The following is a 23,054-nucleotide window of genomic DNA, read 5'->3' on the forward strand; positions in this document are numbered from 1 at the left end:
CATTTTCCAGATGAGGAAAACAGAGAGTACGTAACAGTGGAAGAAGCAAGAATTCCAACTATACTCTTAACCATTATACATAGTTCCCATTACTATTACCTTATAACATCTGCCCAAAAATAACATATTTCTTGTTCAGCTATTCAGGAAATATTGGCAGGGAAAAGGAACCCCCCTCCCCCTTCCATCTCCACTTACCCCTTACCTACTTCCCTACAGATTCCTTTTAAACTCCTGACAATCCTTTCACCATAGATCATATCTTCCGACAGGCACCTACACATTCTGACCTATGTTCTTTACCTCTAAATTTCAACACATGATGCTAACTCTGTATTTCCTTGTAACCCAAAGGAGGAAGTCATTACTAGTTAAGATTTTAATTTTTTTCCTTTAAAAGCATTATTTGCTATATTTTATTGATGTAACTAAAGCACCTTCCTATAACTTTTACTGATCATGCAAAATTCACAATCATGAAAGGTTCATTTAGTTATTCTGGAACACACTACAATCTGTTTCATAAATATTTTTCTCCTCAATTCAACTCAACAAACACTTTTTGATCAGTAACCTAAGAAACACATGGAGAGCAAGAAAACCAGATGGCAGGATAGTTTTTATGTAAATCACTCAAAAGATGAACATTTGTACTAAGTAAAAAAAAAAACATTTAAAATCAATTAAGAAAAACACTGATACTCTAATTTAAAAATGGGCAGAGGACACAAAAAGGTAATATATGGATAAAGAAATATAAATGGCACAGAAAACAGTTTTCTACACAGAAAACTGTTCAGTCAACCTGCATAGTAATAAAAATAATTACTAAAAAGACTGAATACTATTTTTACTTATTACACAAAAAGGTAATATATGGATAAAGAAATATAAATGGCACAGAAAACAGTTTTCTACACAGAAAACTGTTCAGTCAACCTGCATAGTAATAAAAATAATTACTAAAAAGACTGAATACTATTTTTACTTATCAGATTGCCAAAGATCAAATAAAATCACTATAAACATTGGTCAAAACACAATATTTTTTTTTTTGGAAAAAAGTGTAAGTTAATATTTTGGTTCCTCTGCATAGTATTTAAAGTCAAACATCATTTTTGGTCCTAACCTACCTTTCCAGCCTCATCTTCTATAAAAGACCCTGTCCCTCCCCACAATACTTATCCCTCTCAATTTATATAGCATTTTTATCAAAATTCTTGGGAGCTAGTTGGGGTTTTCTTGTCCTAAGTAACATCTTTAATGTATTCATAGTCATCCAACCATCACCACAATGAATTTTGAAAATTTTCATCACCTCATAACAACTTCATACCCAATTAGCAGTCACTCTCCATTTCCAAGCTCCTCCCCAAGTCTCCTACAACCACCAATCTACTTTCTATCTCTCTCGCTTTGCCAATTCTGGACATCTTATATAAACAGAATCATACATCATCTTTTGTAACTGGCTTCTTTCACTTGGCATAGTATTTTTAAGGTTCATCCATGTTGCAGCATATATCAATCAGTATTTCATTTTTAAAAATCGTGGTAAAATAAAAATAAAATCTACCATCTTAACTATGTTTAAATGTACAGTTTAGTGGCATTAAGCTTATTTACACTGTTGTGCAACCATCACCACCATCTATTTCCAGAATTCTTTTCATCTTGAAAAAATGAAATTCTGCAACCATTAAACAATAAATACCTCCCCATTCTCACCTCCCTCCCTGGTAACCACCATTCAACTTTCTGTCTCTATGAATCTGACTACCTCAGGTACCTCACAGAAGTGAAATCACACAATACTGGTCCTTTTGTGACTGGCTTATTTCACTTAGCATAATGTCCTCAAGCTTCATCCGTGTTGTAGCATATGTCAGAATCCTCTCCCTAAGACTGAATAATACTTTATTACATATAAATATTTTGCTTATCAATACATGAATCCAAGGACACTTGGGTTGCTTTCCCCTTTTCGGGTACTGTGAATAATGCTGCTATAAACATGGGGTACAAAATCTCTTGAAGATGCTGCTTTCAATTCTTTTGAGTATAAACCCAAAGGTGGAAATGCTGGATCATATGGTATTGTAATTCTATTTTTTGAGGAATCACCGTTATCATTTTCCATAGCAGCTTTACTGTTGCAGATTCCCACTGGCAAAGAACAAGGGTTCCAACTTCTCCACATCTTGTCACTTGTTATTTTCTGTTTTTATTTTCTGTTGTTTTTATTTTTACTTTTGTGATAATAGCCTAAATTTTTTTTTTGCGTGGGGCTGCACTGGGTCTTTGTTGTTGCACATGGGTTTTGTCTAGTTGCAGCGAGCAGGGGATACTCTTCGTTGCAGTGCGCAGGCTTCTCACTGTGGTGGCTTCTCTTGTTGTGGAGCATGGGCTCCAGGCACGCGGGTTTCAGTACTTGTGGCATGCGGGCTTCAGTAGTTGTGGCTCACGGGCTCTAGAGCGCAGGCTCAGTAGTTGTGGCACACGGGCTTAGTTGCTCTGCAGCATGTGGGATCTTCCCGGACCAGGTCTCGAACCCGTGTCTGCTGCATTGGCAGGCGGATTCTTAACCACTGCACCACCAGGGAAGCCCAAGATTGTAGTTTAGATCACTGTGATATGGGATTATATATAAACAAGATTGGCCATGAGTTGATAATTGTTAAAGGTGGGCAGTGGGTACATGGAATGTTATTTCATTATACCATTTTTAAATTTATCTATATGTTTGATATTTTACATACTTTTAAAATTACATAAAGCAAATAAACCTTTTTCTGCAAAAACCAACGTTGGAATTTTCATAAGAGTTGCACTGAATCTGTAGATCACTTTAGTAGTAGTGATATCTTAACACTATTAAGTCTTCTAATCCATAAACACAAATATCTGTAATTTATTGGTGTCATCCTTAACTTCTTATTTTGTAATTTTCAGTGTACAATACTTTCATTTCCTTGATTAACTTATTCCAAAGTATTTTATTATTTTTGATGCTATTGTAAATGGAAGTTTTCTTCATTTCTTATTCAGATTTTTCACTGTTAAGAGTATAGAAACGCAACTGATTTTTGCATGTTAATTTTGTTTCCTGCTACTTTGCTGAATTCATTTATTAATTCTAACTTTGTGTGTGTGTATGTGAAATCTTTAGGGTTTTTTACGCATAAGACCATTCTGTCTATGAACAGACGTAATTTTATTTCTTCCTTTCTAATCTGGGCATCTATTCTTTGTCTTGCTTATTTGCTCTGAGTAGGACTTCCAGCACTATTGTGAACAGAAGCAACAAAAGCAGGTACAGGTATCCCCTATTTCTGGAAAGTCTGCTTTATGCCACTTTGCTTTTATGACAGACCTACATCAGTATCTGTTTTCGCTAATCAAAAGAAATCAGAGGAATTTTGCTTTTACAAAAGAAAGGTAAAAAGCAAAAATAGCATTCAGTGTTGATTTTGCAGTGAGCTGTTATAGAGGCAGCATGTACCCTAAGCAGTGAGAGTGGCACTACCAAGCCCCCTCCCTGGCAACTACACTCAGCATCAAGCCATCATAACTTTGAACTGTGTCTGTGAGCACCTGTGCTTTATTTCAATTTATTTTGTGATTCCATTAGCAAGATATGTCCTAAGGTAATTGCTTCTTCCCTTTATGCCATTTGAGCTTACAAAGGGTTTCACAAGAACACTCTACTTTCGGATAGCTTGGGAAAACTATATCCTTGTCTTCTACCTGACTTTAGAAAAGTTTTTAGTCTTTCACCACTGAGTATGATATTATTAGCTGTGGACTTTTCATATATGGCCTTTAATATGTTGATGCAGTTTCCTTCTATTCCCAGTTTGTTGAGTGTTTTTATCATGAAAGTGTGTTAAACTTTGTCAAATGCTCTACTGAGATCATCATGTAGATTTTCCCCCTTCACTGTAATAAAGTAGTGTATTACACTGATTGATTTTCATATATTGAATCATCTTTGCATTCCAGGAATAAATCTCACTTGGTCATAATGTATAATCCTTTTAATACACTGCTGAATTTAGTCTGCTGAATAGTCATCAGAAAAATTATTGGTCTATAGATTTCTTGTCTTGTAGTCTTTGCCTAGGTTTGGTACCAGAGTAATGCTGGCCTTACAGAATGAGTTTGAAGTGTTTTGGAATAGTCTGGAGAGGACTGGTGTTAATTCTTCATTAAAAGTTTGGTAGAATTCACCAGTAAGACCATCTGGTACTGGGCTTTTTTTTGTTGGAGATTTTTTATTACAGAGTCATCCCTTTACTGGTCTGTTCAGATTTTCTATTTCTACATGATTCTTGGTAGGTTGTGTGTCTTTACAAATGTGTCCAGTTCATCTAAGTTATCCAATTTGTTGGTGTAAGTACTTCAATCCTTTTAGTGGCAGAATAATATTCAACTGTATAAATAAACCAGATTTTGTTTATCTATTCATCAACTGATTGACATTTGGGTTGTTTACACTTTGGGACTACTGTGAATTATCCTGCTATGAACATTGGTATCAAGTTTTTGTGTGGACATGTTTCTATTTCTCTTGGATATATCCTTAAGAGTAGAAGTTTTAGGTCGCATGGTATCTACACATAACATTTTGAGGAAATGTCAGGCTGCTTTCCAAAGTAGCTGTACCATTTTTTACAATCTCACCAGTAATGTATGAGTCTTCCAATCTCTCCACATCTTCCCCAACACTTGTTAATACTTCTCCTTTTTATTATGGCCATCTGACAGTGTGTATAAGATGGTATCTCATTGCGGTTTTGATCTGCATTTCCCTAATGACTATGATACTGAACATCTTTTCATATGCTTATTGGCCATTTGTATATCTTCTTTGGAAAAATGTCTTTTGAGATCCTTTGCTTACTTCTTAAACAGGCTATCTTTTTTATTATATAGTTGTAAGAGTTCTTCATATATTATAGAGACAAGCCCCTTAGATACATGATTTATAAATATTTTCTCCCATTCTGAGTTGTCTTTTCACTTTCCCAACGGTGTCCACCAAAACACAAAAGTTTTAAATTTTGATGAAGTCCAATGTATCTATTTTTTTCCTATAGTTTCTGCTTTTTTTGTCATAACTAAGAAGGCTTTGGAGGGACTTCCCTGGTGGTCCTGTGGTTAAGACACCACACTCCCAATATAGGGGGCCTGAGTTCAATCCTTGGTCAGGGAACTAGATCCCGCATGCCACAACTAAGAGCCCACATGTCGCAACTAGAAGATCCCACATGCCACAACTAAGACCCGGCGCAGCCAAATAAATAATAAAATTAATAAATAAATATTTTCAAAAAGAAGAAAAAAAAGAAGGCTTTGGCTAATCCAACATCATGAAAATTTACTCCTACATTTTCTTCTAAGAGTTTTGTGATTTTAGCTCTTATATTTAGATCGTTGATCCATTTTAGTTAATTACTGTGTATGTGAGAAAGGGATCCAATTTCATTCTTTTGCATGTGTATATCCACTTGACCCAGCATTGATTGTTGAAAAGCCTGTTCTTTTCCACTGACTTGTGCTGGTATCTTCATCAAAAATAAACTGACCATAAATATGAGGGTTGGTTTCTAAGCCCTCAATTCTATTCCACTGATCTAAATGTTTTCCTAAAGCCAGTACCACACAGTCTTGATCATTCTAGTTTTGTAGTAAGATTTGAGATCACTATGTGTGAGTCCTCCAATTTTGTTTTTCTAAATTTTTTTGACAATTTTACCTCTTGAATTTTCATATGAATCTTAAGATCAGCTTGTCAGTTTCTGAAAAGAAGCTAGCTGGGATTCTGTGAGAGACTGCATTGAATATGTAGATCAATTTGGGGAATAGTATGCATCTGATCCATGAACCTGTAATGTCTTTCCATTTATTGAGGTTTTCTTTAATTTTTTTTCAATGATATTTTGTAGCTTTCAAGGTACAAAGCCTTACACTTCTTTTGTCAATTTACTCCTAGATATTTTATTCTTTTTAATGCTATTATAAATTAAAGTCTTCTTAATTTCACTTTAGATTGTTCACTGCTAGTGTACAGAACTACAACAGATTTATGTATATTGATTTTGTATCCTGCCACCTTGCTGAACTCATTTATTAGTTCTAAGAGTTTTTTAGTGGATTACATAGAATTTTCTATATTGTGTGTATGTGTACACACACACAGACACACACACAAACTGATTAGAGATAGTTTTACTTCTTCCTTTCCAATTGGTTACCTTTTATTTCATTTTCTTACCTTATTTCCCTGGCAATGTTGAACAGAAGTGGCAAAAGCAGACATCCTTATTTTTCATAGTGGCCCTTTAACAAGTTGAGGCAGTTCCCTTCTATTCCTAGACTGTTCTATTCTTGCTCTACATTTGAGAGTGTAAACCGGCGCATCCCTTCTAGAAAACAACTTGGTAATATGTGTTAAGAAATTGCAAAGTTCAAATCCTTTGACCTAATAATCCCATTTCTATAATCAATTTAAGGGAATAATCAGATGTGAATAAAAGTTTTATGCAGAAGGACATATTCTAGGAAGGAAATCTGGTTCCAATGTCTATGGACTCACTGACTGCTAGGATTATATATGCTCATTATACAGGACCTTTATCGCTCACTACTTCACTCACTACTTCATTTCTCACCAAACCTATAATTCAGAATTGGTTAGGACTTTTTCTAGCAGATAAAGTCCCTTGTCTGGTTAAAGGTATACGAATAGCTACAAATCACTGCTAGAATTTCCCAGTATAACACTTCAATATAGAAAACAGTAGTTGAAATGCCTGAAAGAACCTAAATATGCAACAATGGAGGAATGAAATATGGTCCATCCAAGTGACATATTATTCCAATAAAAAAGCATGTTATTAATGAAAGAAGCAGAACCTCAGCTTGGGAATAAATAATCATAAATATGAGAGAAGACACATTAGGAAAAATATAGAAAATTTTAATAGTGATAATATCTGGGTCATTTTATTTTCCAAATTTATAACAATAAACATCACTTTTATAATCAAGAAAAGAAAGTCTAACATTTTTCTTTCTCCTTCCCTGCCCCACTCAAAAAAAGTTACTAATTCTAAATAATAGTACTACTGCACAAAAAGAGGGTATAGGATCTTAAAACTACGCATCCCTGGCCTAGAGCCTTAACTGGAAACTTCACATAAAATATCAGATACAAATAAATTGTACAACTGAGACTAAGTTTTATCTTTTACATGACAAAATGAATAACATAATATAGGCAGCCCCCAGTATACAAGAAATTTAAACTTACAAGTGACTTTCCATCCTGCCTCAACATGCTGCTGGAGGCCCCACCATCACAGGAAAATTTTATCTTTAATAAAATAACCTGCAAGTTCATTTCTTTTTTAAGGTAGGAAAAAAAAAAAAGAAGACACAGTACACAGTTGGTAGGTACAGACTCCTTAACAAAGTTCTCTTGCTTATTTGGTAGATCCCACAGCCTGCATTAAATTTTTTCTCTTTTTTTTGAAACTCAACACCTACAACTGAAATCCTGGCAATTACAGATTAACAGAGTTAACAATAAGGGAAAACTTCTGGGCAGAAAAAAGCCTGTCATTCATATATTAGTCTGGTTTAGTTCTAGCAAGTACTGATCCACCTGGTTCCCAGAAACTCGGTTGAGTCGGGGACCAGATTTTTTTTTTTACCTTGTGTATCTCAAGCACTATTTATTAGAACTTGCTGATTTGATGAAAACGTTCCAGCTGCACTATCCAAAATGCAGTCAGTAGTAATGTATAACTACAGAGCTCCTGAAATGTGGCTAATGCAACTAAGGAACTGAACTTTTAATTTTATTTAATTTTAATTAATTTAAATTTAAATAAACATATTGCCTAGTGGCTACTGTATTGGCCAGCCCAAGTCTAGAACTGGCACAATAAACATGTACGGAAAGAACGAACAAATCGATCAACAATGCTCTCATCACAAAACCCACAAAATATTAGCAGTTCTATATTATGGGAATGAATTCAGATTTTTAAGAAAATGAGGCAGGGAAGATAATTTTGAAGCAAGACTTTTTTTTTTAGGGGATATGCCAATTTTTCATTGCCTCATAAAACACGTTATGACAATTATGAATTAGAATGGCCTCCTCCCTACTTATCCAAATCGCACCCGTCTTTAACTTTCTATCTACTCCACAGAACATTCTCAGCTTTGTATTTCATTCATTCATTTATTCAAAATTTAATGATAACCTACTGTGTGCTGCACACTATGAACACAAAGTAGAATAAAACTCAGTCTCTGTCCTCAGGCAGGCACTTCAATAGGAATAAGAGATGAAAACATAATGACTAAGTTGAAATAGAAAATATCGTTATAGAACTGTGTATAACATGGAATGCAAGCATAGGGGAGCACCATGTGAGAATCAAGAGACTACAGAGAAAGTGACATTTAAGACTGCTTCCCTCAACCATATAATGACACTCTACCATAAGCATTACTATAGAAAACTGTTTTATTGATATTTAGAAAAATTCCAAATTAAAAGATTACTCAAATTCCCTCATTAAACAAACACTAGTATTGAGAGCATTACAGCGAACTTAATTTGTACAAAGTAATTTTAATACTGGTTTTCGTTACCCAGGATATTATGTTAATTTTAAGTACCAAAATACTATTTTGTTGTAGTGATACCATTATTTCAGTGTTTGTTTTTCATCTGAGTACTAAATATTTACATTTTGATATGGAGATCAATGACTAACATTTTACTTTATACTGCATATAACTGCCAAACAAAAAGTGTCCTCTACCCAGAGAATTATAAACTGCATTAAAATTTTTCATTGAATACTATTACATTCATTCAGAAATCATTTTTCTGTAAATTCATAATCCTCAGTGGAAAGAAGAAAATAACAAAGCAAAGCTTCTGTTGCAAAATAATTAACAGTCTAGTTCAAAGACCTTATGAACAGGGAAGTATGAACACAAGACTACTGAAATTAATACAAGTAACTGCATCCCACGCAGAAACTAAAGACCTAGAGGTATAGGAAATGTTTTCTTATACCTCACACTAACAGTAAAAAGACTGAGAAACAGACAAAATAGTTCAAAGATTCCCTCAAAGAGAGTAAAAAGAAATGCAACTGCTTGAAGATGAAAACATTAGGAAAAAAATTTAGAATTAGTTTGTCTGTCTCGCCTGCATTCCCTCGATTATTTCAGAGGAAGCTCCTTCAGCATCTATAGGTTTCTGCACAAAAATATACCCATGGTGAAACCACTTAACCATGTTTTCTTAAGGCCACTGTGGTGGAAAGTGGGAAGATTGGTCAGGTAAGACCTCACTAATGAATAAAGCAACATTCAGGCAGAGAGCTAGAGAACGAGAAATTTGCCTTTTAAATCGTGCGCACGCGTGCGTGCGTGCGTGCGTGCGTGTGTGTTTGTGTGTGTGTTGGGGCTGGAGAGGTGTATGCCCAGTGTAAAGAAAGGCTTCAGGGCAGAGAAGTGCACTGGCATATCTGATGACTCAAACGAGCGATATGAATGGAGTTTGGTGAGCAATGAGAAAAACTGGATTGGGGTTGAGGTTGGAGAAATAAACAGGGATATGATCACACAGATCACGAAAACAGAGGTCCAGGGTATGTGGAGGAAAAGCAACTATATTAATTTGGCTATAGAACAAGATTAATGAAAAACAGTATTTGCACACCACCCTCATGCATAAAATCTTAATTTAATTCTCACTATACAGTAAGAGAAATAATGTTTCCCTTTAATGGGTAAAGAAATGACAGGCTCAGAAGGGCTAAAGGCCTTGCTGAAAAGCTAAGTCTCTAACCCCAGACATTCTAACCCAAGTCAAACAGGTAACCTTTCTACTACACAATAAGAAGTAGTGAAAAATAACATGAAAAAGACAAACCCAGTTCAAAGTCAGACTAAGAAATATGGGCTTTATTGTGGGAAAAAAACTAATGGAAGTTATATCAATTAAAAAGATGATTCTGATGATCTCCATAGGGCATACAGAATACTTTCAAACAGAGGTTCCTTCATAAAAAATGGTTACCATACATAACAACAATCATTTTTCTACTGTGTTCCCCAGAAGAATAAGATGATGGATGCGTATAGCTGGGGATGGGAGGAGGCTAAGTACCATGTTCAATCAGAACATACCTACTTTTTAATCTGTTTTATGTTAGATTTAGTTTCAAAAAGAATTCTGCTCTTTGAAAACCACTGACTATAAGGGAGTCAACCTTAGTTCCAAAATCTTACTCTAAAGATCTAAAACCTGCTGGAGGTAGAGCATTTCTTTCACCCATCAAATACCCTATGTTAGCTACTTTAAAAAGCACACTAATTTCTTTTCAGCTTTTTTTTGCTAAAAGCCAACAATATACCACTATAGATTATCAAAAGCAATTTCAGGTTAACATTTTTGCCGCCATACTTTTAGAAATAATACATATGCCTACCACAAAGTTTCCTTGTATGTTGAGACATTATAACATTAAAAATGTAAGGTAAATATATTCTAATACTACTATAAACTGCTTCTCAATCACTAAAAAATAAAGACTAAAAATTATATATTGAGGCCCCCCCAAAAAAATATTGCTAGTGAATATTTCATCTGTAATACCAATAAGTATGATGTTACCTAGGAGGATGGAAGGCGGAGCGAGGGATGGATTCGGAATTTGGGATTAGCAGATGCAAACTATTACAAATATAATGGATAAACAACAAGGTCCTACTTTATAGCACAGGGAACTATATTCAATATCCTGTGATAAACCATAATGGAAAAGAATATGAAAAAGAATATATATACGTAAAACTGAATCACTTCGCTGTACAGCAGAAATTAATACAATATTGTAAATCAACTATAGTTTAATAAAATAAATTAAAAAAAATTTTAATAGAGTTTGATATTAAGGCAATATTTTTAATGTACCTAATAAATCCTCAAATGGTCAATATCAAAATCTATAAGTTAGCAAAATCATGAATACACAGAATTGGTTATGTAAATATGCACACATACCTTTATCCTTCTTAAAATCCAAAGCATCTTCTTTATCGGTCACTATTTCCTTCATATTGATAATACTCTGGTGGGTAAGCTGCCGGAGAATTTTAATTTCTCGAATTGCTGTAATGGGAAAGCCTTCCTTTTCATTATCCAGGCGTACTTTTTTTAAGGCTACCATTTCTCCTATTAGAAAAGTAAATAAAATCAGGTTACCAGCTGACAAAACTAAGTAACATTTAAAATTTTTATTTTATTTTTTAATATTATTTTTATTTTTTCTTTTCAGCTGCACCAGGTAGTTTGTGGGAATCTTAGTTCCCTGACCACGGATCAAATCCATGCCCCCTGCAGTACAAGCGTGGAGTACTAACCACTGGACCAGCAGGGAATTCCCTAAATTTTTATTTTAATTCATAATTTCAGTTCCTACCTCTTGAAATTACAAACCACAAAATATATTTTAGTTTCCAATATACCAAATGATAATATTTATGGTTCAAAAAGTCTCTGGTTAAATAAATTAAGGGATATTTATCAAACTATGGAATATTATACAACTGTTAAAAAGGATAAAGTAGGTCTATTTGCACTGTTATTTTACACTAAGATATATTAAATGAAAAAAGCTAGATAACAAAGAGTAGATATATTACACTGCCATTTTTTAAAAAGTGAAGAGGGGAGGCTAAATATACCTAATATGCTTATACATGCATAAAATCTCTCTGAACAGATGAGAAAACTCTGGACATTGTGCAGATAAGAAAATATGCTCAGATCTATTCCTGTCCAAAGATGCCCAGTTACCCAGTAGTAAAACTGGGATTCAAAATCTGGTTTAGCTCTCTCAAAACTATGTGCTCTTCCCACAACACTAAATGGCCTCATAATTTACATATGAGTGAGTTTTGTATCAGATAATCTAAATATTGAAACACACACAAATCCTATTATAAGAAAAAATTCACTGTAACAGAAGTTTGTTCATTCCACTTCTTTGTAGGGGAAAAAGAAGGAATTCTGTACTTACAAATTTTCCAAAGGAAGGACGTTTTTCCTTTTAATCATTAAAAATTACTTGATTTTTTAATAGAAATCTAAAATGTATGATTCCTTGTTTTATAATTTAATCTCTTTTGATAATGCAGAGTCATCATGATAAATATTACTTTACTGCTGCATGCTATAACTGCCTTCAGAGTTTCTATGCATAAGGTAGCCTCGCTTATACTAAGTGCCCTCAAACACCTATGCTATTTTATCTATTGGTTTACTTCAACAAGAAATTATAAATAAAGATTAAACACTGACTCTAAGCACCATTTATTAGTAAAATACATGGTGTCTAACACAGTTACTTTTTCCTCTGCCCCAAGGCCTTTTAAAACTTTCTCTCAGGGGACTTCCCTGGTGGCCCAGTGGTTAAGAATCAGCCTTCCGGGGCTTCCCTGGTGGCACAGTGGTTAAGAATCCCCCTGCCAATGCAGGGGACATGGGTTCGAGCCCTGCTCTGGGAAGATGCCACATGCCATGGAGCAACTAAGTCCATGCACCACAACTACTGAGCCTGCGCTCTAGGACCCGCGAGCCACGACTCCTGAAGCCCGCGCGCCTACAGCCCATGCTCCGCAACAAGAGAAGGCACCGCAATAAGAAGCGCGCGCACCACAACGAAGAGTAGCCCCTCTCGTTGCAACTAGAGAAAGCCCGCGCACAGCAACCAAGACCCAATGCAGCCAAAAATAAATAAATAAAATAAATAAATTTATTAAATACAAAAAAAAAAGGAGGAGAATCGGTCTTCCAATTGGGGAACTAAGATCCCACAAGCCATGGGGCAACTGAGCCGGCATGCCCCAACTACTGAGCCTGTGTGCTCTGGAGCCCGCACACCACAACTAGAGAGCCCGTGTGCCGCAACTACTGAGCTCACACGCTCTGGAGCCTGCGCGCCACAACCAGAGACAAGCCTGCATGCCGCAACAAAGAGCCCACGCGCCACAATGAAAGATCCCATATGCCGCAACGAAGATCCCAATGCAGCCAAAAAAAAAACAAAACAAAAAACCATGTATGTATATACACCCCATTACATGTACTCATATCTTACATAAGTGCATACATAAAATGAAACAAAAAACAAGATGAAACAATACCATGATAAATTCAAATTTAACTTTTTTTTTCTGAAAATTCCTCAAGTTATACATTAGAAGAGAAACATGAATTAAGCACATTCCATAGGCCCAAAGATCCAAAGCATTTGGCATTCTTACCAGTGTCTTTATCCCTGGCCTTGTAAACTTGTCCATAGGTACCTTCTCCAATAATTCCGATGATATCAAATTTATCCACGCAGCGTTTTCCCCAGTCAATGTCTTTTTCTTTGATTTCACCATAGCGAGGCCCACATATTCTATCAAATATAGTTCTGAAGTTTTTATATACAATCAAGCAAAGTGAATAAACTGTTTAATACTCAATATCCACCCTCCATACCCAATCTTAAACCATTAATTTCCCCTCACCCTTGCATACTTGTGATCATCTAAGACAGGCAACACCGTGAGGTGGTATTATAAATTATCTTGAAAGTCAAGGTATTTCTCCATACTGACTCTCCTTCTGTAGACTAACACTTAAAGTGGGAAAGAGAAGTAATGAAGTTTGTATGAAGGACTTTCAGAAATACAATATAATTTTTCAGTGAGGGGACAAAACCAACACCGGTTCGAAGATTCAAAGTTCTCTAAACAACCTCCAGAGTATTTTTTCATTCATTGACAATGTGTATATATTTATCTGCTTTCAAAAACCAGAAGTTTAATAATGAACATTACCAAAAATCTAACCATAAAGCGTATTGACAAATTTAGACTTATGGCTAGATAAAATTATCTTAAAAATGGAAGCACCAGAAAGATTTTCAGTCTAAGAGAGTATAAAAATATTAATATTATCAACCCTTAGGAATTTACACTTTAAGTATGTATTATATATAACAAATATTTGATATTCTTCAAAAAGAATGTAATTTTTAGTATCTTAATATTCGGGCAGGTAAGAGAATTTAAGTAAAGGAATAAAGCTACAATACTCAAGGAGAGACTCTTTTTAAAGTTTTCTAGCTTTCTACTCCACACTAGAAAATCACCTCATATTCTTATACTAGACACTACCTGAAACAGCAATTCTAAAATCAGATCTAACTCAAAGTCTTACTTACACTTTCCCTTGGTTAAGCAGAAATAAAAAAAGGAATCATCATTCTCCCTCTGCCCTTAACTGATGAACAGGTTTCAAGGGAAAGAGTTATCTCTAGGCACTTACTTGAAGCTAATTTAGGATACAGATTTCAAACCTTCTTCCACTCCACCTCTTGCAAAATCAAGAATGCATTTAGTTATGGGAGCAAATAAAAGCAAAGGAAAACATAGCAGCTTGCCCATTACTAATTTTGTCTGGGCTCACTGAATGCTGATTTCCACCTTGCCCAATTTCAATATTTGTTTTTTAAATATCTTAATTATAGAAATTTTCTTCAACATATATAATATCCCAAGAAATTAATACATTACAAACTGAGAGGGAAAATTTAGTTTGGTATTATGAGTCATTTTGAATAAGTACTCAGGCAATTAGGAAAAAAAACTTTTTTCAAAGCTCCAATAAAAGTTATTCATATACTTAAGTTGAAAGAATACACTTTTTGTTATTTTAAATCTTAATTTTGGACTTTATAATTTTATGATGATCCAGAATCATCTCTGGCCAATTTAAGAGCAGGTAGAAAGCAAGCACATACTTAGGCCTCCTTTTACTATGTAACTGTGTTGCTGTTTTCTTTTCCTCTGGACTCTTTGAGAGATCATCTCCTCCTGGTAGCTCAGGGGGCAGTGGTAAATCAGCAAGTAAACATCGTAGTTTCTTTTCTACTTCTTTTTTAACTGCTTTTACTGAAATATTTCCTCGTAAGCTAAAAAGAAAGGAGTCAGACAAATAAAACACAAAAATTTATTTCATTGAGAAATAAAAATGCATTTATATAGCACACAATGGCAAAGGCTAAACCGAGTTTCTTTACTTTCCAGCTAAAATAATATACTATATTCAACTGCAAAAATATAAAATTTGGGGGCAAAAATGATACAGAATTAGATAAAAACTAAGGAAATCTGAACAAAGTATGGACTTTAGTTACTAATAATGTATCAATATTGGTTCATTAATTGTAACAAATGTACCATACTAATAATGCTAGATGTTAATAATGAAGAAACTGAGTGGAGGGTATATGGGAACCCTCTGTAATATCATTATAACTTTTTTGTAAATCTAAAACTGTTCTAAAAAATAGGCTATTTTTTAAAAAGATATAGAATTACTATAAAACTGTAAATTAAAACTGAAAGTCAACTAGTCATGCTTTATGGGAAAATTCATTAGTTTTATAATAGCATTTGGTTTGATTCTGGTAGACAGACAAAAAGCTATTTTGTTTTAAGAAATAAATAAACCACATGCTATTATTTATCTGGCCCATTTAAATAACTACAAAGAACAAATTTAGCTTCATCCCTTTTCAGAATTAATTTTTCCTGAATTGGACAATGATTCTTTAAAAAATTTTTTAAGGCTCTAGCTTATCAGAATTACAGGTGAAAATTAAGCTCAGTTAGTTTTATACTTTTTTGAATGTATTAAGACCTCTGATTTTTTTAACTGTATCTTAACCTGGTAATTGATTATTTTAAACCTCTCAGACACTACAAAATCTGTTTAACAATATAACATGTTGAAAGAGAATATTACAATGATAATAAAATTTGGACTTCACATACTTTCATAGCAGTTATGAGTCCCAGAATTAAAAACTTTAGTGAAACTACACTACTGTGGTCAGAAACTACTAATGATGTTAACAATATAAATCATTTCATTTTAATTATAACTTCTCCTACTCATTTTGGACTTTAATATTATTGTACAATATACGGTCTTGTAATACCATCTGATAAAAACTATTTATCAATAAAATTGTGACTTTCCTTCACAACCCCATGTTACTAGAAAGTAATCTTTAATAGGGAAAACAAGCTCAAAAGGAAATTGGATTGCAGTTGTATTTTTATAGTAATGGTGTCATATAGCCCACTTTTCAATTTTCATGTCCCTCCATTCAACAAATATTCATTATACACGTCTATGTGCTAGGTATTACATAGGCACTATAGTTTAACAACAAAACAATTCACAAATACATTAAGATACATACAGTTCCTCTCAGAACGGAGGTTACAGTCTTTTGGAGGCATCAGAAAGCAGCAGGATAAAGTACTGTACAGACTAATTTCCAGAGTAATATGGTACTAAAGGGTAGCTAACTCAGGACTGAAAGACAGTAAAAGCTTCTTTCTAGAAAAGGTACCACTTGAACTCTGTCTGAAAATAATTCTATTTAAAATAATTTATTTAGAGAACTGTAGTCTCTAACTTGTAATTAGACCTCAGTCCAAAATTTGCATTTGTCCAAAAATTCAAATCAATGGGGGGGAGGGGAGACTAGAAGTCTTAATTTTACTTATAATTTAACATTTAAAAGACTGCCTATATTCAAATATATCATTATATGAACTACCAAATTCAGCAAGGCTCCCAGACTTAAGAGAAATGAGATATTAGTTTCAAAAAATAACACTATATAATTAAACACATTATATTTTCACTGAATACCTGCAATAACCAAATAGGGTATGTGATGAGTTTTTAAAAGTCTCCATATACTACAGAAACAAAAAACAACAAAATGCCTTAACCAGAAATGTATAAGACCAAGAGAAGAAAATTAAAACATATGGCTGATGAACATAAAACTAGACCAGAATGAATGAAAAGAAATGATGTTTTCATATGGGAAACTGTAATCCTGTAAATCTGTCAGTCTCCAAATTAATCATTGCATTTAACCAAGCCCCAAACAAAAATCAAGCAAGACAAGCCAAATGATCATAAAATCTGTCTAAGAATAAGGGCAAAAAATGCCAACACTGGGCCCAAGTTCATTTATAACAGTGTTGAAGTTGAGGCTGAATGGCCGGGTTATTCACTAACCAGTAATTTACTCCATCCTTTTACTTTTACATTACCTACCTACTCCTATAATAGAAATCTGACTTTGAGGGCCAACATACTATGCACCTAAGAAGTTAAAACAAAAAAGTATTGGCAAAGAAATAATACAATATGTTAATAGAAAATAGAGTCCAGAAACACACAGATATCTATAAGAATTTTTATATATGGCACCACAAATCAGTGAGATAGATTATTCAGTAAATGCCATTAGCAACAACTGATCTATTAGTCCAGGGGTGATGCGAGAGAGCACATAATCAGACCATGTCTTTCTTCTACATATAATAACCAAAAACAAATTTCTGTGAGATGTGAGTTAACCTTTAAAAATGTTTTAAACCTGTAAGTTTTAAAGGAAAAATTATAGCTCCAACTACATTCAAAATGGAAAACACCCATGTAGCCAAAACCAAAAATAAGTCTCAAAGACAAGCAACAGACTGTGAGAGGCACAGGTCAAGATCCCTAACATAAGCAGTACCTATAAATCAATTAGAAAAAAGATAATAATCTTAAGGAAAAGTCAGTATAAAACATGAACAAGCAATTCACTGAAAAATAAAGCCAACAAGTGTTTAGAAAGATGCTATAGCTCAATAACCAGAAAAATGCAAAATTAATCACATATTTTAAAGATTTTCAACATTTCAAAATTGGCAATATTTAGTGTTAGTTGAAGCAATTTCATAAACTTGGGTGCATAAATTGGTACACAATCTTACTAAGATTCAATTTGGCAGTTTCCATCAAATTTTTAAATGTGGATACTTTGACCTCACAACTATCCTATAAAAATTGCTCACATGTACATAAAATATTAATGTATAAGGAGAACTTAATAGCAAACAATTATAAATCTAAGTATCCATTAATCAACAGAATAGTTAATAAGAGAGTGATGCATCCACTTCCATGTATAGGAATATTGAACCTATCTCTACCAACCTGGAAAGATCTCCAACACATTAAAATAAAAAAAAAAAAAAGAAGTGAAGGAATATTGTGCATGGTATGATCCTAATTTTTAAAAAAATGACTTATTACATGTAAACATATAGTTAACAGTCTATCTTATGATTTTCGGAGAGTAATGGATTCCAGGGCTGGGAGAGAAGCAAAGTTCAAAGCGAGCCTAAAAGATATTGTTTGGCTAGGAAGCAAGGAAGCACTCAAAAATAAAATGAGTCATATCAAAAGGACAAAGGAGTTAGCATAAAGGAGTTCCCACTGGCCAAATTTCAGACCATCAAATTTGGAGCATCAAAAAGAAGAGTGGCTCAATGTTCATTGCAGCTGTATTTATAAGACAGGACATGGAAGCAACCTAAGTGTTGACAGAGGAATGGATAAAGAAGATGTGGCACATATATACAATGGAATATTACTCAGCCATAGAAAGAAACGAAATTGAGTTATTTGTAGTGAGGTGGATGGACCGAGAGTCTGTCATACAGAGTGAAGTAAGTCAGAAAGAGAAAAATTATCGTATGCCAACACATATATATGGAATCTAAAAAAGAAAAAAAAAATGGTTCTGATGAACCTAGGGGCAGGACAGGAATAGAGATGCAGACGTAGAGAGTGGACTTGAGGACACGGGGAGGGGGAAGGGTAAGCTGGGACAAAGTGAGAGAGTGGCATGGACATATATACACTACTAAATGTAAAACAGATGGCTAGTGGGAAGCAGCCACATAGCACAGGGAGATCAGCTCGGTGGTTTGTGACCACCTAGAGGGGTGGGACAGGGAGGGAGGGAGGAAGACGCAAGAGGGAGGAGATATGGGGATATATGTATATGTATAGCTGATTCACTTTGTTATAAAGCAGAAACTGACACACCATTGTAAAGCAATTATACTCCAATAAAGATGTTAAAAATATATACACATAATAAAATTAAAAAAAAAAGAAGAGTGGCTATAAGTGATGTTGAATCAATCTTTGGCCGCACATGTCAGTAGTAGTACTCAGGAGTCTTAAAAAACTTCAATATGCTTGAAACATACAAACACTTTCAAAGCAAAAAGAGCAAAGACACAATAAAAGACAAAAGACAGAAAAGAAGGTGGGTCAAAAAAATTTTGTTAATGGCCAAGTATGAAATGTGCCACCATCTTGTTAAAAACAGAGGCACAAAGAATATCCTCCTTAATAAGCAGTCACCTGGGCACATCCTGAATTCTTAAAAACATCACCACTAAAAATTTACCCCTGTAGCACATATGAAAAATAAAGTAGAGAACAACCAGTCTCACTGGTCCAGAATCACTAGATTCTCAGCAACTGGCTTATTCTCACTAATGAAGTGACTCAATTCTGCATTCATGCCTCTCTGTCCTGGACAGCCCATTCCAGGAGTCATCAAAATTACAAATCACTACTCTTATGACCCTTTGGTGTTCCTAGAGAACAGTCAAACCTGCAAATACCACAATTAGTATAGTATAACTGGATAACACCTGATCATATTGGATGGGGTCCCTCAGCAACATTTTTGATTGTAGAAAAAAGATGCCTCAGAGGGCATGAAACACAGAAATTATATTCAATACTTTATTTTCTGTTTGTTTGAAATTATAAAATTGTCATAATGCTGGCCAAAGTGAGCACTTGCAAGACCTGCCCACATGGAATTTCTATCCACTTGTTTTCAAATTCTCAGATGTCAGCTAGGAAAACTGACCATATAGTTGCTTTTTAACAAAAAGGGGAAGGGGAGGGGAACAGCTATAATTTCTTCATAAAAATAAGAATGAAAAAGGTTAATTTAAGTCAATTGGCAAATATCACACAACAGCATAAAGCTTCTATCCTACCATACATTTGAGAAACATTCTTAGAACTGCATTTACATTTACTCTTACCTTCATCCTCTTAAAAATGTTTCAAAATAAAGTACAAGCCACACCCCCAACATTCACAGCAGAAATGTGTAAACAATTTAAAGGAAAGCATAAACACATTTCCGTAATATGTAATTAATCTCTAATTGCAAAAAATTAAGTCAATAAAACACTAAAAAGTGATGTATTCGTAAAGCCACCTAAAGTAATAAATTTATAAGGTCAATGAAAACACTTAGAATAACCAAGACACACGCTATTATCAACCAGGACAGACTCTCTCATAAAATGTCCTATCTCCGGTAGGATCACCAAGGAATACTCAGCCAAAGAAAATACCAACATTTCTAATTCTCAAGCTCAAGCTGAAACATACATTGTATCCCAGGACAATGGCAATTTTTACCTGGAATTCTTAGCATAAGCTATAATTTTGTCATCCTACAAGCCATGTGCTTCATTTTAAGTTGTACACAATAAAGAAAATTAATTCACTTACTAACAGTCATTATAAAATTTTTTTGGTGGGGTCAAATAATTTCAAACTTAGATTTTTCTTTAAACAGTCACTGACAAAATTTTTTGCACTTACCTATCAGCATCTTTATCTTCAGGCAGCATGGGAGGCAAAGGTAAGGGTGGTAAGGTAGAGGTCACTAAAGCCACATGTTGCTCCTTCTCCTTGGCTCCTATGCTTGGTGTAAGTGGTTTGGTTTTCTCTTTAAGAGATACTGGTTCCTCCTTTGTAACAGCAGATTTACCCTCCTTTCCAACTACAACTGCTTTCTTGGTGGCTTTATCTACAATCAAATTATTATCCACCTTTGCTACCTGAAGAGGTGGCTTTGTTTTTGCCTTGTCATTTTTTAAAGTTCCACTGCTTGAGGGAGAAGGTGCATGCTCAATTTTAAGTTTCTTCACATCCTTCACGTGGTTGGTTTGTGATGCACTGGCACCAGTTTCTGTGTTCCCCTTGGTAGGTGTAGAAGTGTTTGAAGCTTTGGCAGCTTTGGCAGCGGCCTCAGCAGCCTTAGCTGCTTCTGCAGCTTTCGCTGCCTCTGCAGCTCGTGCTGCCTCTGCAGCTCGTGCTTTTTTATTCTTGTTCAATTCAGCTGCCAGGCTACTCTTCAGAGTTAGTGTGCTAGGAGAAATGCTAGAATGACGACTTCTGGATCTAGACAATCTGTGCCTGCTACGAGATCTTGAATGCCTAGATGAGTATGGGCTTCTGCTTCGGGATTTGGCAGACCGTCTGGTGGAAAATAATTAAGATTTAGTCAGTAACTCAGAAAAGTTCAGTTTGAAGTGTACAAAAACTCCTAACTTGAGGCTGTGAAATGAAATAGAAATTACTTAATTTCCAAATCATAATATAGTTTTTGTGAGAGAATTTTTTAAAAGCAGAAAGTGCTTTTAAGTAGAATATTATCTGCTGGTTATACTTTTCCTGAAAATAGACTCTTGATCTCAGTCTGGCCTACAAATGCTCAAAGGTGGGGCTGGATGAAAGCAGATCTCTATGAAAAGAAATACTGTAAGAATTAGGAGGAAAAACTATGACAAGGCATTACTGCTGTCTCAAGAAAATAGAAGCAGTCAACAAGGACAACACCAATGGTAGAAGTAGCAGGGTGAAGTCTGACCAAACTTTTACCAGGGAGACAATTTCTACAACTCAAAAGCCCCCCATGCATAAGTTCAGGAGTAAGTAGTGCTCTGTCTACACCAAGAGTGAAAAAAATGAAACCTGTCATTAGGCAGTAAGAAAAAGTCTAAATCTTGGGAACTATCTAACAATGACTGTTCATTTCACTTCTCAAAAATCACTGGAAAACACAAAAATTAACGTATATTCAAAAGTATGGTGGCAACCAAAGTTTCTATGAAACAAATGCAGCACAGCACCAACAGAAATGAAGCTGAGCTTTTCAAATCCACACCTTATCAAAACTTTAAAAAAATAAAAGACCAAGGCACTATTAGAGTACTTTGACATATTTGATATGGCTCACTTAATGCTCACATCAACCCCAGTAAAGTATCTGCAGTTTGTAGATAAAACTCGAATCTAAAATATTACCTGAAGTCAAATCCCAATCTCATTAGTAGTTGTACTGGTTATTATCTTACTGCCACTACCCCATCCCTCCAATACTCTTCTGCCCTACCCTGGGCCCAAAGGAGGCTGACCTCAACAGATGCATCTTCTGGGTTCCAGTGTTATCCATCACTGGCAGATCAGAAGGCAGCGAAAAGCTGGATTCTTTCTTTCCAGCTCCCTCCTTCCTATTGGTCACATTTTGTGGCAGAAGATCTGTCCCTCTACCACCATGGCTCCTGTCAAACACTGCCTTCTCCACAGCTCTCACCAGGCTCTAATAACACTATATTTTCCTTGCCCCTTCGAGCTTCCCTCTGTAACTAACGAAAACATCCCTTGTCAGTTTTCTCAATCCACCCCTATCTCTGTAGTCCTCCATTAAAGTTTCTTAAACCATCTGAGTTGGATTCTGTTACCTTCTAGAACCTAACTGTATGCCAGGTCTTAAACCCAGATCTTTTGATTCTAAAGTACGCAGAGTCACATTCAACACATTAACACACTACCATGGAGATAGTTCTTATTGAAATTTTGTAGGGGATTTGGTAAATGAAGCAAAGAAATTCCTAAGAACCCATAATTAAAGTGGGAAGAGAAAAGGAAGAACTAGAAATTTTTGTTTATATTTGGCATTAATATATTATGTAATATATTACATATATATTATCCAATACATTTTACAATTCTAGTATGAAGACAAATGATGGTTAGATTTAGGATAAACTCAAATACAAATTCAACTTCTCCCTTATTCTTTCAGAAACATTTCAAAATGTACGTAGGGCCAATTAGTGTTCAGCACTGAGCTAGTGTTTCCAACCCCATACTTTACATAAAGTATTTATGTAACATTATTTTAGGTTAACAGGAACACTGGTTTAGT

General features: G+C 34.7%; 1 protein-coding gene across 3 annotated transcripts in view; it reads right to left on the reverse strand.

Annotated features, from left to right (window-relative positions):
• Nucleotides 1–23,054, reverse strand: part of CDK13 (cyclin dependent kinase 13) — a 113,522-nt gene that overhangs the window by 62,895 nt on the left and 27,573 nt on the right. For all 3 annotated transcript variants that reach the window (XM_060020215.1, XM_060020213.1, XM_060020216.1), the window contains exons 2-5: nucleotides 20,663–21,322; nucleotides 14,895–15,065; nucleotides 13,366–13,505; nucleotides 11,102–11,272 (exon numbers count right to left, since the gene is read on the reverse strand). In XM_060020215.1, the coding sequence (XP_059876198.1) occupies nucleotides 11,102–11,272; nucleotides 13,366–13,505; nucleotides 14,895–15,065; nucleotides 20,663–21,322 (1,142 nt within the window). The remainder of the gene's footprint in view (nucleotides 1–11,101; nucleotides 11,273–13,365; nucleotides 13,506–14,894; nucleotides 15,066–20,662; nucleotides 21,323–23,054) is intronic.

The sequence above is a fragment of the Delphinus delphis genome, chromosome 9 (assembly GCF_949987515.2).
Source record: "Delphinus delphis chromosome 9, mDelDel1.2, whole genome shotgun sequence".
NCBI classification, from domain to species: domain Eukaryota; kingdom Metazoa; phylum Chordata; class Mammalia; order Artiodactyla; family Delphinidae; genus Delphinus; species Delphinus delphis.